This window comes from Octodon degus, unplaced genomic scaffold, assembly GCF_000260255.1.
Source record: "Octodon degus isolate 3935 unplaced genomic scaffold, OctDeg1.0 scaffold00012, whole genome shotgun sequence".
NCBI lineage: Eukaryota > Metazoa > Chordata > Mammalia > Rodentia > Octodontidae > Octodon > Octodon degus.
Genome location: NW_004524588.1, coordinates 3,574,975 through 3,593,844, shown reverse-complemented (window position 1 = coordinate 3,593,844; position 18,870 = coordinate 3,574,975). Strand labels below are relative to the sequence as shown.

At 47.3% G+C, this 18,870-nt stretch overlaps 1 protein-coding gene across 2 annotated transcripts; it reads left to right on the top strand.

Annotated features, from left to right (window-relative positions):
• Positions 1–279: 279 nt before the first annotated feature.
• Positions 280–18,311, top strand: Gsg1 (germ cell associated 1). Of its 2 annotated transcripts, none has more exons than XM_023709547.1 (6): positions 280–482; positions 10,669–10,987; positions 12,575–12,622; positions 13,652–13,804; positions 14,853–14,964; positions 17,928–18,311. In XM_023709547.1, exons 1-6 carry the CDS (start codon positions 435–437, stop codon positions 18,268–18,270), a joined length of 1,023 nt encoding a protein of 340 aa, XP_023565315.1. In that variant the 5' UTR covers positions 280–434; the 3' UTR covers positions 18,271–18,311. The 2 variants fall into 2 exon arrangements, with proteins under 2 accessions (XP_023565315.1, XP_004626138.2); XM_004626081.3 differs by having other exon boundaries at positions 12,575–12,739.
• Positions 18,312–18,870: the final 559 nt, after the last annotated feature.

The window sequence follows — 18,870 nt, the reverse complement described above, 5'->3', positions numbered from 1 at the left end:
CTTTACAGCTCAGTGTGGTCCGGTTGATGGCTTGTGGGAGTCACCCCAGAACTTTAGAGCTCACATTTTAATAATTCCCCCCAAGTGAGTGTCCTGGACAGGAAGAGATGCCCCGATCTATAGCCCTGAGAAGACATGCAAGCCTTTGCTTGGTACTAGTGTGTCCCTCTCCCAACTTAGTCTTCCTGAGGGTTGGGGCAGGAGTGGGGAGGGGGCCTCAGGGAGAACCTGCTGCCACTGTGACATCACAATAAATCCTTGGGTCACCAGCCCCACCTAGCTGCCCAGGCAGAGTCATTTCCATCTCTCCAGCCCACCACACACCACCTTGCCCCTCTGCTGGCGAGAGGAGGCCTGATCCTCTCACTCAACACCCAACTGATTAAGACCCAGCTGAAGAGAAGCTGAGATCTCTTCTGGAAGTTCTACAGTGAATGAACAGTTCCTCTCAACAGACGCACCATGTATGCTTCACCCAGGAGGTAGGTACACTGCCTTTTGAAACCCCACGAATATCACATAAGTGTATAGTAGTGTCCTTAATGATAGGTTTATAATACAGGCTATACCAATGCTTCCATTTAATTTACTTCACTTGTGTACCATGAGGAGCTCACGAACACACTCTAGTGTTACACAAATGGACTGAAAACCTGCTACTCAAGACTGTTATCTGTAAGCCTGGTTTATTCTTGCCTTAGCCGCTTGTTTTCCCCTCTTCTTCCACTCAAGTTTTCCCTTGAAAACTTTCTTCTTCCTTCACTTTTCTTTTTTCCTCACTGTTCCCAGGAGCTGCTTGGCTCTTTTTAACTACAGCTCATCTTTTTTCCTTTTATCTCTAAGATTCCGGTTGCCAAAATCTCGTAATGGCCAGAAATTACAGAGACGTTATCACCCAAGTGAGCTGGAAGAGCCAGCTTCCATCCAGAATGAGGGGAGGAGCGGAGCCTCAGGGTGTCCTCTGGGCTCGCAGAAACTGGCAGGATCTTGAGGGATCCTTCCGCCTCCTTCCATACTAGGAACTACCAACTTTTAGCTCCCAAGATTTTTAAAAAAAAAAACAAGCAAATGGTGTTCAGTCTTCACTTGTCACGGGAAAGAAAAGTGAAGCTTGCGATTAGCCAAGGAACTAGAGCACACACGCGCGCGCGCACACACACACACGAAGCAGCTGGAAATGAGAGTGTGCAGAGGGGAGGACAGCGTAAACTAAGTAAGAGGCACTTCTGAGACTGCAGGACAGAGCCAGTGATTCCGAAGAGCCGTCAGAGTGTGAGCTTAGGCAGCTTCCTGAATTCAGAAGAAGCCCAAAGCGAATAGATGACAAACACCAGACCTCAGACGTAGTTATGAATATGACAGAACAAGCCAGCCGTGACTTGAGAGTAAATTTTATTGTTTTTAATCGCTGGTTTGCTAGAACAGGCACAGAAGACATGGGCGTGTCTGTTGGCTAAAGTGTAGCACACCTAATCCCTGGTCTTAGCCTGCCGGAGTTTCCACAGTGGACTGAGGTCTGAGAATTTTGTTAAAGGTGACCATGCCCACCCTTTCTTGCGGGGCTGGGCAGGTGATGAGTCAGGTGGACAGGGTCAGAAGGTCTTGAACACGGACTGCACCACGTACGCGCTTCGTGGCCTTGAGGGAGTCATGCACTCTGAACCTGAGCCACGGCCGGAACCCTGGAGTTGCTTTCTCTCTCTCAGGCTGGGTGTGAGGACTGGAGACGTTTGTGACGGGTCTAGCCGCATTCCCGGTAGCGGTGCAGGTTCATTTCCCCTACCTTTCCACACACGGCGTTTTCCCTCCACTCTTTCCCCACACTCAACCCTGAAGAGATTAAGCAATTTAGCCAAAGAAGCAACCCAGTGGCCATGAAGTAGTGGGTAGAGCTGAAATCGGATGGGAGTTGTTTTCTCTTAAATAAGGTTCCTTATTTTTAGTGGTGGTGGTGGTGGTGGTGTGGATTGAACCCACGGCCTTCACGCTATGTGAATTTTCTACTCCTTTTTGTATTTTTTTTAAGTTGTAAACTTTGTGACAAGGTTTCCCCAAATTGTTAAATTTGTCACCCTCCTGCTTCAGCTTCCCAAGGTGATGGGACGACAGGCTTATGCCACCGCCCCAGACTGAGGCTCCCTCAGAACACTGCCGGGACCTCTCTACTAGTAGGGAAGGGAAGGTGCAAGGAAATCCCAGACTTCGCAATCGCCGGCACCGCTGCAGCTTTCAGGACCCCCTATCCTGGAGGAAGCCCCTCGGGTCGCAGTTCCCAGCGGGCGGACGCTGCAAGACCGAGGAATAAGCAACAACGGTTCCCCTGCCCCGCCGGGTCTGGAAGTCCAAACGCCCCTAGGGCGGGACTCGCCCAACAATGCTCCACGCTTCCTGGCGCGTCGCTGTGGCAACGCGCACGCGCTGCTAGGCAACCGGGGCGCCGTAGTAAACCCGGAGAGCCCTGATACTCATCCCAGGGGCGAAAGAGGGGAGCAGGCGGGGACACCGCGACAGTCTGGGGAGGGAGTGGAGAGCCAGCAGGAAAGGAAGGGGGTGGCGCTGACAAGCACCTCCTTACTCATCACGCCCTCGGTCTCCAAGGTCCCCAGTCCCAGCCGGGCGCTGTCACCCGCGCGTGAGCGATTGCCCCACAGGATGTGCAGATGTGGCTGCCCCTCTGATTCACTCCAGCTGCTTGGGGCAGGGAAGAAAGGCGGTTTCCTCTCCTGGAAATGATCGCATTAGCAAAAGCCCTTCAACAATTCCATTAAAAAGCGGAAAGGGAAAGGCAAGCTAGAGGCCCCCCAAAATGCTTTCCTTGGGTTCTTTCCGCTAAACAGCTCAAGCGTTAGGAAGACTGGAGCGGCTCTATGTGTGAGCAGGTGGGAGTGCGTGGACCCCTACTACTCGGGATGACTCCAGAATAACGAGCCCGCAGCTAGTTAGGGAAGCTGAAGAGCTAACAGTCCTTTAGTGTCCACAGCAAAGGGTCTCCTAGAGGCTCACTAGGGGCAGAGGTCAACATGCCAGACCTTCCTTCCTTTCCTCGTGAGGTAGGCAAATGTCCCACACTGAAGTAAAAGTGGTCATGAGAGCTGTAAAATCTCAAAAGACTCCAGATGATGTTATCCAAAGGGATCCTCACCGGTAAAAAATCACCCAGCTTGGAAAAGGCCATCACATTTTCAATCTGTCACTGGCTTTTGAGCAATCTGTTTGTCCCTCGTCTCTGTGAGCTAAAGATAATGCTCTTTCATGAGATCATCGCTGTTTTCTGAGCTTTGCTCATCCAAAAGCAGTAACGTTCCCACAGGTGAGAGGAAATGTCCTGGCAGAGAGTCTGTTTGCTGGAACTTGAGAGAGCATCTGTGTGGACAGGCTGAGGGTGTGCCTGGGGACCTATGCACCCTTGCCGGAGCTTCCCATGTCCCTGTGTGTGCGGACTGGGGAGAGTCACGTCAGCGTGGGCCACAGCAGGCTGCTTAAGCAGCGCTCCTTACTCAGATCTTCACCCACAGGCTTTGGATCTGTGTTCATGAGCCTTGTCAGTGTTATAAATTTCATTCCTTGATATTAAAACAGTGCTAGGCTTTGAAGGTCAACCATGAATAAAACCTGGCTGCCCCAGTGGCTAGTAACTTAAAATCAAATGAGCAAAACACACAAGTAAATCCTCAAGTTACAGGAGAGGTGGCCACAGCAGGATGGGCAAGAGCAGAGGACAAAGGCCGTGTCCATCAGAGCTGGTGACAGCCAAAACCTTTAAACCCACTGCAGCCTTTTGTCTACTGAGTAACAGACAAGAGTTCATCAAAGGAACATGGATTGGCAATCTGGCTTCTGGGAGAAGGGCAGAGAAATTATGACCAGGGAGGTTAAACAGGATGATGTCAGAATGGGTGATACGAAGAAAAGAAATAAAAGGGGCCGGAGAGATGGCTCAGTGGAATAAGCGCTTCTCTGGCAAGCGCAAGGGTCTGAGTTCAATCCCCAGTTCTGCCAAAAAAAAAAATAATAATAATAATAATAATAATAATAATAATAAAAGAAAAGAAAAAAGAAAGGAAATAAATACCCTCACTGGCTCCCTTAGCCCCAGACTTGAGGGAAGTAGTATTCTATGCAACCTTCTCTGGCCCTGCACTCCTAACCATTTTTTTTTTAATTTTTTAAATTTTATTTATTTATTTATGTGTGTGTATATGTGTGTGTGTGGCCAGCTCAGCCCACCAGGGGGCGGGGCTGGCTGGCATGTGGTGCTGGGGAATTGAACCGCGGTCCCTTTGCTTTGCTAAGCTTATTTTTTAAGTAGGTGCTTTAGACCACTGGGCCATCTCGCCAGCCCACTCCTAACCATTTTAATTGCCTGTAATCCACAGTGTTCACAACACAATAAACTGAATGTCCATCTACACGGTGTATGTAGGTATCATGAAATCACTCTTTGTCTTCATGCATATCAAGCAGATATGGTAAGTCTGATACAAAGAACAGCAACTAAAGATCTTAGCACATGTGGGTTGTCCCAACTCAGCTTTGTGGTATCACAAATGGTGAGGCACATGCGAATATCCCTGAGGGAGTCATCCTGAAATGGTAAGAGTCCAACATACCAAAGTTAAGTACTGTTTCGAGATGTGGAATCTTTGTGTGTCTGCTGAGTCATGAGCTTCTGAGCCTAGCCTAATTATATTTATGTTACATTGGACTAGCAATTACTTTTTCTCTTCTAAGAAAGGAAAGGGAGGAAAAAAAATATATTAACATGCCCAAATTACAATGAAAGGAAATGAGTAGAATGCTGGATTCTGATTTTTGTGCTCAGGCAGAGAAACTTGTGTTCTGTCAAAAAGAGGAAATTAGACATTGTGGTCCAGGGGGTCCTCTGGGGTGGGGAGACCAAGACTAGTCACAGCCAGCAACCAACCAGCCATGCACCCACAAAAAGATGCACAGCCTCAGAAGAGGTGGACCCGGGCTTTATGGAGGCCTAAAATATTATCACTTAGGAGGCCCTCTGGAAGAAAAATAATGACAAATTACGAGTTTGAATTCAGTAACAGGGTCTTGGAAGCAGCCCAGGCAAGAGGGGAGACCATGGAGCTGAAGTTTCATGAGCTTTGGTGAGTCTACCGCTGGGACTCCTCACGTAGCACGCTTGACTCTGCCACTCCCATCCCCTTTTCCCCGGAGAAGGCAAAACTTGAGGTTGTTAAGGCAGAAGGGGGTGCGGTTTATGAGCAGAGGTAATAAAAACCGAAGGCAGAGGGCTGTGCCAAACTGTGACTCAGAGAGGGATATGAGACGCGGCTGCAAGTATTTGAAGGGTGTAAGCGGGGAGACGGGAGAAGAATTGTTCACTGTTCTAGGGTGGAGAAAGAAGGAGGATACAATTCAGGAGAGAAAAATGTGCACCAAACTCATCAGGAAACATGGGCTAACTATATTTTCTGAAACTGTGGCATTGTATTTCCCCTGGGAAGTATTTGAGGATTTATTGAGTCACTGAAAACTGCAACTAGCCACCAAAAAATGTACTACAGGAAATAATCCTAGAAGAGGTCCTCCGGGGAGTGGCAAATTCAATTCTGAGCTCTGAATTCCATCGGGGTGACACATGGTGTTCTGTAGATTAGTATGCTATGCAGGGAAGGGGCCAAAGGAGGGCTTGATAGCTGTTGTATACTGGGAGGCGCAGCCGCCTCCACCCACACTTGTGCTGATGGAGAAGCCCAGGCTAGAAGAGGAAATAATGTGGAGAGAGAGCGCCACCCAGTGTCATAAAGAAAGAAACCGCGTAGCCAAAAAGCCCGCTGTGTACTCCAAGGCAAGTGTAACTGATTGATCACCCATTCCAGGCCCCTTCACCTAAAGCGTGAGCTCTGCGTGGTGGGTAAAGGGTTGTTTTCGTGATACACGTAACATGCCTGGACATAAGCGCATGTGTTTTTTATTTACTTGTTAGCATCAGTCTAGAAAGAGTAAAGAATATTCTGGGCGACAAAAGTATTATCCAGAGAGCCTCATTGGACTAGAACTGGACTAAAATTCAGGTTAAAGGGTCTCCGCCTTTAATTCTCTAAAATAATTGCTAAATACACAGCAGGAGAACTGTGACTTAGTGGTTGATTGAGAAGAAGTGGGAAAACTACGGGGCAGAATATGAAGGCTTTGATTAAATGCGCAACTAAAGTGAGCCCGACAGGGATCATCTTACATTAATGCCCTAAGGATATATTAAGAGCTTTCTAAGTTTATGAATTACTGAAGCTTCTCCTACAAGGTCTGCGGAAGCACCAGGTGAGGTGCAGCCATTTTCATAGTTTCCAAGCTTCTTAATTTTGTTGTGTTTGGACAGAAGAGTTCTGGAATGAAAGCAAGGCCTTTGAGGAATTTATAATCAATACAAATCATGGCGCTGGGAGACAGAAAGAGTCGTGAGAGAGGTTGAATGTGAGGAGGACAGAGAGGAAGGAACCGTGTATCTTAGGAAGAAAAGAAACACTCAAAGGATGAATGACTGCTTCTATTTGGTGAGAGGCAGCTTGCTGGGTTAGAAGAGATGGACGGTGTTGTTGGCAGGAGGGAGACATCAGCAAGGACACCTGGGATGCTCATGGGGTATGTAGAGAATCGTGAAATTGCAGAATGTCCTCCAAGAAATTAGTTCAATTTTGAGGACAGACAGAACAACTTGTACTTCTACCAGTAGCAAGAAGACACAAACAATTCACTGATTTGTCAGAATTTTTTTTTCCAAATTTTAGGATTGTTTTTGGAAAATAAGAGATTATCATTCTTTTGCCTGAAAGATAGGCGGTGTCACAGTACTGACCTTGGAATTATCTGTCTCTAATCCCACTGCATCCATATCCTCAACTCTATTCCTATCCAACACTCTCTGACTTTTCCTCTGTATTCTGTATGGAGGAAGACGCTTGAGTGTCCTTACCGGTGACATGTCATAAATACCAGCAACCACCATGGAACAAGAAAGCTATTCAGTTCATGGCTCCCTGATGTTCTGACATGCAGAGAATATGCCCTCTCTCAAGATACAGAAAACCCCACTCAAAGGAAGGGAAGTTTTTGTAATAATTATGGTGGCCCCATAATCTTTTTTTGTGTCTGCCAAAAACTCAAGCCTAATCCATTCACAGTTAACTAGAGAATGGCAGGTAGATGGAAATGAAATCATTTAGCTTTTAGACAAGATTCCCTCTGCAAACGTAGATCCTCAACTCAATGGGCTTCATCCCAGGTCTCCATTGGCAAGCTCCCTGGGGTAATCTCCCAGAACAGCTGGACTGTGATTACACTATCAATGATTAAATGCCCATGTTCACCATAAGGCAGCATTTAATCAAGAGGCATTCCAAAAGTAGGCAATAGAAGGGGGCAGGCAAGGGAGGAGCGTGGGGAGGCAGTTTTCATCCTCACATGAAACTAAAAAGCCTCGTGGTGCACGTGGAATACTTCTGTCCTCCTAGACAGGCTGCAGAGTGCTGACCATGGCCAAGGTAACCAGTTTCTCTTTTATATCAGGAGATAAACCCAGCAGATGGTTTGTACCTGGTGCTTTCATGAGGTGTGCCTGTTTCATTGATATGTACTTCCTAAAGGTCTAAGCCCATAAGCGTTAGAGAAGCTACTCTGGCCCTTTGCTGGAGCATTGAATCACCTTGCCAGAGGGTCTGTCTGCTTACGCAAAGATATAACTTTTCTTTTTTTTAATATTTATTTATTTAGTGTGTGTGTGTGTGTGTGTGTGTGTGTGTGTGTGTGTGTGTGTGTATGCAACCAGCTCAGCCCACCTGGGGGCAGGGCTGGCTGGCATGTGGTGCTGGGGGATCGAACCGCGGTCCCTGTGCTTTGCCAAGCTTGTTCTAAGTAGGTGCTTTAGATCACTGAGCCATCTCTCCAGCCCCCAAGATATAACTTTTCTTATGTCTGTGTTTCTTCAGAATCACTCTAAGGAAACCGTCGCAAAATGAGATTGGTCCTTCTGATAAGTATCTGGGTCTTAGAAAAGTAATGTAGCAAAGTGTGATGCCATGGGTATTGAAGAGAATTCTTGAGAATTATCTTTTGAATGAGGCTATGGCGGTTATCAAGAAGATAATTCCTGAAGGACTTCTCTGTCTTTCCTGGGTGAACACCTCTACAAGGACAACTGTAAGCTACGCTAAGGTCTTCATCCTTTGTTTCCCAAACACCTCTTAATTTATTACTCTGGCAGCTGCACTTGAGTGTAGGGTTTGTTATTTCTCCTTGTCTGAATAACCTGAAGAGTACTTTGCAAGTCCATGTTAACTTGAAATGGATTGAATGTAGAGTTAAACCTGATGTGACACGATAGTTGGCAATTTTCAAATTTTGTAAGACTGAAGGTACTGTTGAAAAGTGATCCTGAGGTGACAATTTTAGAACTGTCTAAATCCTTAGACTTCATACAGAAAGGTAGAGAAGATGTTCTACCTAGAAGTCCATTTCTATTCAAAACCAGATATAAGAATGGTTGGGAAAGGTAACTCAATAACAATGAAAAAAACCAATCGGGTCATCACAACTAAAATGATGAAAACATTCTTTTGGGGAAACAGAGCAACACATGCCTCCAGAATCTGGTCAGTGTAAGATCTTCGCACCTGTGTGTGTGTGTGTGTGTGTGTGTGTGTGTGTGTGTGTGTGTGTGTGTAAAATTGATGAAATTAAATTTCCCAGTGCTTTAAAAAAAAAATCACAATAACAACTTTCTTTCCCAAAGTTATTTTATCCTTCATCTCATGTTTTGGTTTTTTTATATATGACTGTCTTGTGTATTTTTAATGGTCATAAGTAATAGAAAGTTTGTGGTTAAACTGTTTTAGGTTGTGGAAATTCTGAAGGACAAACTCAGTTCTAAATTAAAGCTCTCTGTTAAATGTAGAAACTATTGAGTTAGCGGTGAAGAGGGAGGCAGATTTACGGGCCTGTTCATTTAGCTGTGGTTTTATTTACATCACTTAAGCTAAGCAGATTTAGGTCTGATTAATTCTGATATGAGAGATACTCTGGGAAGCTCAAGGAGGTTTACTTTAAGAAGCATCTGTCGGCAGCTAAGCACAGGCCCCTTTTCTGTTCCAAATGCATTAATGTAACAGCATACATGGCTCCAGAACACAAAGCACAAGGCCTGTTGGAATTATTTTTCTAAATCAAATTAAATCTGGCTCCAAACACCCACTCAACACAGTTGACAGGTTTAATACTGGTCATTGTTTAGGTCACTCTTTAGCTGCAAGTGGCAAAGTAGAGGCTGCAAGCAGAACCACTGGGGCTACAGTTTTCTCTGCTACTGCCCACTGTGTTCCCACTCTGAATGAGCACCACTGTGGCACTGGGTGGGATGCCCCTTCAAGGGCTTCTCCACCCTCCCAGGGTTTGACTATGGGCTGTATCCCAACGGTTCCATGATGCGTGGGGTCCAGATGAGTGTGCGACGGAGTTACCTCCCATTTGAGATCCTGGACCTTGTACACTGCCTCTTTCAGCCCCTATGAGGCCCTCTCCTCTGCAGGGCCTTCCACGGCCCTTTCTCACTTGGCTCGCCACCCTTTGTCCTCCGTCTGCACAGCTCCATCTGCTCCCCTTGGGTGAAGCCATTTGACAGTCGCTTGTAGGACGTGGCCCCCTTTGTTCCTTTCTAAGGAGTCTAGAATGTAGAAAAGGACACCAATAACTCACTGTGCTAAAATAATTAGTTCTGTGAGCTGGCGCTACTGCCTTCCAGTGACTACAAAGCCAAAAGCAATGGTCACTGTGCATGCTCCTGGTTGATCCTCTGAACCCTAAGGACAACAGCCTCCATGGCCTGCTTACGGTCCGACTGACGTTATTGCTCAAATCATCCTCAATTTAACAAGTGTCTGGGTAGTGAGTGTGTAATGTGCCCAACACTGCGCCAGATGCTTTGGGAAGAGAAAAATAAAAGGACAGGTTTGCTAGCTAGGGCAATTGAAGTCTAGAGGAGAGAGAGGTAAAGCAGAGCCACAGATGAACATGAAGAAAGTCCAGGGAGAGGTAAACACCCTTACCCTTCCCAGCCCCACTTCCCATGGGGGGTGCAGGTGAGGGAAACTTCCCAAAGCTCGGGGGCTTAGGTGAGCTGCAAAGGGGAGGGTGCCAGCAGGCAGAGACTGGTCAGCAGCATTGGTTGCAACTTGCTTCACTCTCTCTTGCTGCCTATGGCCACCGCAGCAATGATTCATCACAGCTGCTCAGAACACTTGCTGCCTGTGGGGTCCTTCTGGGGTCTTCCCCAAAGGCATACACCCACATTTTCCCTAGCGTTTGCCAGTCAGAGACCAGCTCACTCTGACTTGCGCAGCCCTCATTATGATGTGTGCCATCTGGTGGGTCACCTTTATCCCTCCTTCCCCGGATTGTGTGTCATGCCCAGAGTGGGGCCCCGTCATTATTCCATCTGTGCCGATCACTCCTGCTTTTCTGTAGGAAACACACAAGGTCCAACTTTAATCGGGCCACTCAGCCTAGCTTCGGGAGGAAACTCTCAGACCTGGTTCTGCCTGCCAGCGCTGAGGGCGAAGGACGCCCTTCCACACCTCCAGGAAGCCTCTGAAGTCAGGCTCTCCAGCCCCCTTCCCACCCTCCTGTGTTTGTGTGTTGCAGATGGAACCCCCGAAGGGCTCCTCTGGCCAGCGGACACTCGTATCTGCCATCCTCAGCGTGCTATCACTCAGCCTCTCCACAACATCCCTGCTCAGCAGCTACTGGTTTGTGGGCACACAGAAGGTGCCCAAGCCCGTGTGCGGAAAAAATCTGGCAACCAAGTGCTTTGACATGCCATTGTCCCTGGAGGGCGGCGTCACCGACACACCAGCCCAGGAGGTGGTGCAATACAGCTGGGAGACTGGGGATGACCGCTTCTCCTTCCTTACCTTCCGAAGTGGCATGTGGCTATCCTGTGAGGAAATCATGGAAGAACCAGGTAGTCTTCTCATGCCACCTACCTGCTCTGGCTTTGGGGTTTTGTTTCTGTTTTTTTTTTTTTTTTTTTTTGTTTTGGGGTTAAGCAGGGATCTTATGCAGGCAGGAAACCAGTTAGGGCACATTGTGCTCATGCAGCAATGGAATGTACCATGCTGCCCCAATCCCAGCTCTAGGGGCATCCTTCTACCCTATTCCTTGCCCAGGACCTTCTGCTCAGAATTGTCCACAGCCCCTTTAACAAGGTGACCATTCCTTTGGCTTTGTCTTCCTCTTTCCTAGACTTTCTGGGTTGTTTGGGAGGCTTTTGTTTTTTTAATTGTCTTTTTGGTTTTGTTGGTGTTGCTTTGTTTTGTTTTTAGTGCAGGGTCTCACTAAATTGCCCTAACTGACCTTGAACTCTCCTGATCCTCTTGCCTTAGCCTGAGGCAGTACCTGGGATTATATGCAGCTGAGATTACAGACGTGCCCCACCACTCCCAGCTCTCCTTGCTCTTTTAAAAGTGTTAGCCTAGAGCTGGAGATGTAGCCCAGAGTCCTGTGCTTGTTTCACATGTATGAAGCCCTGGGTTCAATCCCTGGTACTGCAAGAAAGAAAAAAGCATTACCTTCAATTTAGAACCTTCACCTTTGGGGCATTTTCATTCTATACAGCTAGAACTGCTGCTCTACAATTGCTGCCAGAAGAAAAACCAGGACAGAAGACTAGTGTAGAAAAAGTCCTAGTGCTGCCTTCCTGGGACCTTGCATGAATAACTTCATTTCTATAGGCTTTGGTTTTTCTCATTTGTGAGCTGAAAGGATCAGAGCAGAGCATCTGCAAAGCCTCTTTCTCTCCTTTTAGAAACGTCTTCCCAACCTGAGGGATTATTACAATGTAGAGGGCTAAGGGTGCTGCAGCCTAGGGAAGGGCCTAAGGATTCCTCCAGGAGGTGTAGACAGATCTCCCAGGCCCCCGCCACACCACAGGCCCTGCGCCGGCATCCAAAGATGTATCCCTCAGGTTGGAAGGCATAAAGCTGTGGACTCCTCCTCCTCCTCCTCCTCTTCCTAGCGCACAGCACTTGAAGGTCACCTTGTGGCCTGGGAAGCGTGTGGTGGTGACATTTCTCAAATGCCCAGAATCATGTTCAATTTGAAATCTGCTACTTCCCTTAAACTAGTCTAAGGGGGAAAGGAAGACAGAAGAGGAATAGAAATGCGTGTATGCACCTGCATTTAAGTTTATTACTGCGCAGCTCAGCAGTGCTCCAGCCACAGTCCTGGAAACGTTTAGAGCCATTTTATCCCACAGTCGAGTGGCAGCAAAAGGCATTCAGCAGCAGCAAGGTCAGGCCGTGTGCTCTTTCTGAAAGAAGGTGGGAACAGCAGCTTGGGCCAGCTTTCTCAGCATCTCGGAAAACAACATCTTCTTACCAGAAAAGCAAGAGAGATCCATCCGATGTCTCCTGCCTCTGCCACTCATTAATTCTTTCATTCAAGATTCTCTCCTGCTTTCAAAACAAGACATTTACAGAGTCCTAGAGCAGCCCAGGGATGGGGCTGTCCAAGGAATCACCCCCGTAAAATCCACCCTTCTGCATTTCAGGGGAGAGGTGCCGAAGTTTCCTTGAACTCACACCACCAGCCGAGAGAGGTGAGAAAGGACTACTGGAATTACCCACGTTGCAAGGCCTGTGTCACCCCCCTCTCCGATTTGGAGGGTTGATGGAGCGTGCTTTCCTCCCCCACCTTCCCTCTGGGCTTGTGGCAAGTATGTGTTCAATAACCAATCTAGCTACCGTTGAGCGGGCCTCTCTGAACTGCGCTGTGATCTCTCCTTTCCTCTCCAGAGGCCCAAGGGGTAACAGGAATTCCTCCTAGAGCCAACTGTCATTCACAGGCAGGAATGCAAAACAGGATCAGCAGAGCTAAATACAGTTCACAAAAAGAAAACCACCAAGAGCTTGTGCTGGCGCTCCCTGCCAAGAGACCATGTTGAAAAGCTTTGGCTTCTCCTCCCTTTTTTTTTTTTTTTTTTTTTTTAATGAAAGAAGTGGAGGGAAAAGGGAGGGGAGAAAAAGCGAAAGGACACAAAACTGATTTTCCCAAAATTAAATAAGGAAAATGAAAGACAAAAGTGATAACTAGCAACGCTGTATTCTTTCAGGATTTATGGAAATGTAGGCAACTTTTTTGAAATTGGAAATTTCCCTAAGTGTATTTACCATCCATGTGTACTTGGTTATATGCAGGGTGACATCAAAGAACTCAAAATAGGGCCAGCGAGATAGCTCAGCAGACCAAGCTCCTGCCTAGGCAAGTGCAGGGACTGAGGTTCAATCCCAGGCACCACATGCTTTGGTGGCCCCACCTGCGGGTATGCTGAGCCAGCCATGGAGACCAGGTGTGGTGGCACACCCCTATAATCCCAGCACTGATGAAGCTGAAACAGGAGGACCACTGCAAGTCTGAGATGCGTAGTGAGACCCTGTACCAAATACATTTATAAAAATAAAAAAAAAAAAAAAAACTTCGAAATAGAGTCAGTCCTTCACCTTTCTTAATCTCCTCTTCTCCCAGACCTCTGGGCTTCTGACTTCGAGGGGGGCTGGCTGCCTCAGTTGACCATTGGTCCCGTTTCATAACTGTTGTCATGGGGTTCTCTCCCTGTGGCTTCCAACAGAGATCCTCTGGTTATCGCTGGCCGCCCAGATCACCTATATTGGGCTGCAGTTCATCAGCTTTCTCCTGCTACTGACGGACTTGCTGCTCACGGGGAACCCAGGCTGCGGGCTCAAGCTGAGCGCCTTTGCTGCCATTTCCTCTGTGCTATCAGGTACGTGACATCCAAACAGGAGGGGCACTGGCTGGAGAGAGTGGGTCTTTGTCCTTGAGGACAGAAAGGAGGAGCCTAACACTGGATGGAGGGGACACATTGCAGGTACGCCTTTTTTATCAGTGTATATGGACTCCACAGTGCCTCCCCCACCCTGCCCGCCGAGTAGCCCCCAGACCCAGTCCTAGCCCAGGTCCGGAATTTCTGCCGAGTTCCGGGAACGCCCAGACCCAGTCCTAGCCCAGGTCCGGAATTTCTGCCGAGTTCCGGGAACGCCCAGACCCAGTCCTAGCCCTGGTCTGCAGTGGGAAGGAGCTGAGCACAGCAGCCAGACCTAAGCCAGATGCAGCTGGATAAGTCCAAACTCTGTAGAGCTCCACCTTAACTTCAGTACGTGTGAAGGTTATAACTACAGCAAAGATCTACAACAAAGGACAGAGGACAGTGCTACACAAAATGACGAGAAGGAACAAAATGCAACCTCAGAACCCAAGCCCACCCGTAACAAGTGCAGAGGACACTAACACAGTAATGCATGATAAATAGACTCACTGTGGGGATTTGGTACGTAGACATATCATACCTTGATGGGGCAGCTTTCACTTTATTGAAATGACATGTGAAGTGGTCTATTGGATCATTGTGCTCTTTACACAATGATCTACCTCTAGGTGCTTTCTTTGCAAGCTTTCCCGATATAGAAAACCTCCTGCTGGTCTCAGCCACAGAGCTTTTCAGGACAGTGTGGGATGAAGTGAAAGATGCACGAGTGAGGGGAAGAAGAGTGCGAGGGAAGGCAAAGGGGACAGTGGCCTGGTGCGGCACTCAGAGGCTTTGTCCCTAGCTCTTCCAGGAAGCTCTGCATGACTGCTGCAAAGATAACACACTCAAGGCATTCCCAGAACAGAGAGCAGTCTCCCAGGAACTGGAGGGAAGGCTACAGGAGGCCCGATACAGGCTACCATGAGGCAGTGGCTCCAAAATCAGATTTCAGTGAATGACAGGGGCAGGCTTTCCCTAATGCTGTGCCTTCCTGTTCCCTCCGAAGGCCTCCTGGGGATGGTGGCCCACATGATGTATTCGCAAGTCTTCCAGGCCACTGCTAACATGGGCCCGGAAGACTGGAGACCGCATGCCTGGAATTATGGCTGGGCCTTCTAGTAAGTGAGCACCACTCCTCGAACCTTTCACCCACTTCCTGGCCAACTCTCCTGAGATTTTCTACTCTCAGCTCCATGTTCATTTTCCTGTTCCTCTGCATTCTCTTCTTTCTTCGTTCTAAAAGTCTGTCATCAAGGCATCCCTTCTCTCCTGTGGTGAAAGAGGTACAGAGCATGGCTCTGACGTGAGACGGCTTAGCCTTGGCTTGCCCTCTTTCCACCCTTCCTTGTCTTGTTTTTTCTTTTTTTGTTTTGGTTTTTGTTGTTGCTGTCATTTTGTTTTGGAGGTAGGGGTTTGGTTTGTTTTTTTGGTTTGGTTTAGCCTTAATGTTTTGGTTTTTGTTTGGGGTTTGTTTGTTTTCTGAGACAAGGTTTCACTGTATATTTCAGGCTGAACTTGAACTTGCTTATATAGCCCAGGCTGGCCTCAAATTCATGATGATCCTCCTGTCTCAGCCTCCCAAGTGCTAGGAGTACAGACCATCACACCTGTCACCTAGGTGGTTTGGTGGGTTTTTTTATTTTTTGTTTTTTGTTTTTTTGTTTTTTTGAGGGGAAGGGTCTGTCTTTCTTTCTCTTTGCAATATTGGTGATTGAACTCAGGGTCTTCCCACTGAGTTACATTCCAGCCTTTTTTTTTTTTTTTTTTTTTTTTTGTACTGGGAACAGAATTCAAGACCTTGTGCTTTCCAGGTCCTATACTTCTGAACTATATCCCTGCCATCTATTTTTAATTTTTTGAGACAGGATCTTATAAAGTAGCTAAGTCATGCAGGATATGTTCAAATTTGTGATCCTTCTGTCTCAGCCTTCCAGATGGTCCAGTTTCTCTGCTTACCAGCAACAGCCATTGCTTCCTCACCTGATGTGTACAGTGTCCTTTAGAAATAAGACAGATTTCTTCTGGCTTATAGAAATTAGATAGATAGATAGATAGATAGATAGATAGATAGATAGATAGATAGATTCCAAGGTATTAAAGAAATGAACAATTAGCCTTGAAAATTGGGTTGAATTTCAATCCACTTGAGTTGATGATCAATGAATTTTCTTCCACCCATTATAAACTTTCTTATAAACCCCAAAAGTAACTATTACTTCCTATTTTATTCTGCTTCTATCCAATTGTATTAGATATAAGCTTCCCTACCCACAGGGATTTTCCAGTCTTGAAAGAACTAAGGGGTCAGTCATTTTTAATTTCTCTTAAAAAGAAAAAAGCAGGAACCATGACAAAACACACATAGTCAACCCAACATTGGCTTTAAAAGCTCCCCTACCTTCTCCTTTGAGGAGCCCTCTATACTCACTGAGAAGATGCCAACTTGGTCCCACTAACTGCCCAAGGCACACACTAAGTGTGTTGACAGCACACAGAAGAATGCTAGGCTCAAATCTGCATTGGACGAAGGCCTCCTGCACACGGACCTGTGCCTGATTTGAGCCCTCTCCTCATGGTGTCATGTGTACCCTGTGGTGCAGGAGTCTTTGTTCTACTCCACCGCCTCTACATCAGCTTAGCATTTCCCCAACCCACCACCTTTCACCTCTTCTATCTTGGAGAGCTTGGGCTAAAAGACACCTACCACAAAGTCACCCAGCCTGAAGCTACTTCATTCTTTAGAGGCAGCAGATGGGAACATCCAGTACCAGCAGCGGCCTGGCTTTAACCATCCCTTGGCCCCATGACAGCTGTGCTAACCTCAGACAACTTCCTGCTCCCTGAGCTTCCCAGAATCACAGGGAGATTTAGGGGTTTTGTGTTCCAAGTTTTTAGGAATGTGTTTGATATGGTTCCCCAGTGTGTCTTTGTCATTCTTGATTCTATCCAGCTTCTCTGAACCTCCAGCTTCTCTTGGAGCATCCATTATAAACTATTTCAAGCCAAGAACCACACTGTTTTCAGAATAAGCAAATAATTCCCTTAGATTTGTACTCAAGTTTTCATGAAAGATTCTCAAAGGCCCAACTTTGTGGATCCTAAGATTGCTCAGTTCAAAACAAAGGAGGATTAAAGGCGGGGGTCTTCTAGTATCTGAGTGAAGAGTAGGACAAGAAAGAGAGAAGAGGAGGATCATGGAGAAATTGTGCAGGTCTGTGGAATCATGGAGATTTCACAAGGGTAACTGCAGTAGTGGAAAAAAGTAGTACGTGCACATACTGTCTCAGTTACTTTTCTCTCATTGCTGGGACAAAATACCCAACACCCAAAACTGAGGAAGGAAAGATTTGCTTAGCTCACAGTTTGTGGAGGTTTCAGCCCATTCCCAGCTGGCTCCAAAGCAGGATGGCACATGGCAGAGGGCAGCAAAACAGCAAGAACAAAAAGGGAGCAGCAGCCACAGCAGCAGCAGAGGGCAAGCCTCTCTCCCTTATATTTCAGGTCGGGTGTAGCACTCACAGCCAGTATCACAGCAGCATTCACACCCATAATCCCAGCACTGAATCATTAATTCATCATAAACTATAGAAGCCTGCCTCAGTGACTACATGAGGCTTTGTGGAGGGGACAACTAGACACAAGCCGTAACACATACAAAACAGGCACACCACAAGTCCACTGAATTCCTTGTATAATTTTTGTTCATTGTGGTTCGTTGTTCTCATTATCCTCCTCCTCCTCCTTCCTCTTTCACCGCCCCACCCCCACCTCTGTGTGCTAAATATGGAACCCAGGGCTTTGCATATGCTAGGCAAATGCTCCACCACTGAGCTACAGCTACAGCTGAATTTATTTTTTCTTTGCCAGTACTGGTGATTGAACCCAGAGCCACATGCATGCCAGACAAGCGCCCTAGCCCTGAACTACATACTAAGGCATACCAGTTCAACTGAAAAATGGTAGAAGGCACTCTCAAGCCCCCAAATCCCCAAAGGGTATCATTTTAGTGGGAAGGGGTAATGGCATTTTTCTTTCAAGAAAGTCATACTTTTTTCTGTCCCTTTTTTGTGTCTGCCCCTAGCGTGGCCTGGGTTTCCTTCACCTGCTGCATGGCATCAGCTGTCACTACCTTCAATACATACACCAGGATGCTGCTGGAGTTCAAGAGCAGGCACAGTAAGAGCTTCAAAGAAAACCCAAGTTGCCTACCCAATCACCACCGCTGTTTCCTCCAGCAGCTGTCATGTGCAGCCCACCCAGGGGCTCCTCTGACCAGCTACCACCAGTACCACAATCAGCCCATCCATTCAGTCTCGGAAGGGGTTGACTTCTACTCCACGCTCCAAGACAAGGCATTTCAGCAAGGGCCTGGCCCTGAGCTGAAGGAAGGGACTGAGTCACCTGTAAAGGAAGAGCAGTGCTAGGCATTAAGTGGGCTTAGGGAGCAGGCTGAGCCCTACCTTATGTGGTTACTTGTTATCAACATCTGCTTAAGCCAAGTCTGTCTCCTGAGCCTGGTTTTTAGAAGCTAAGAACAAGGGTATCAGGCATCGCCACCACCCGTTCTCCTTCCGAGCTGTCTCACTGTATCTGTCCCCCGTGTCTCCTACATCCAGCATTCTCATCTTTCACTGATTGCTTCTGTACCAGGCTCTAGACTAAACAACGGAGATAAAAGGAGGACTGAAATACAGTTCCTGTCCCTAGGGGTCTTAGAAATAATCTGGTAATTGGATATGCTCCCTGGAAATTAGAAAAATGGCGGTAAGCAAATTAGTAATAGTTTGACTGGGGCTCAACAGTCCCTGGCACACTGGCGTCCTTCTGGAAGTCACAGCTGGGAAGATGGAAGCACCACTGAGGGCTTTGGTAGGAAGGACAGGTGTCCCCCACACTGCCTGCCACAGTGTCCTGCATCCACACCATGATGAAAATGCTGGTATTATCCCAAAAAGCACTAGGAAGGTTGTATGGTACAGAAAGGCTCCTACAGCCCACAAGGTTAGGTTCACTTCCAGAGTGGC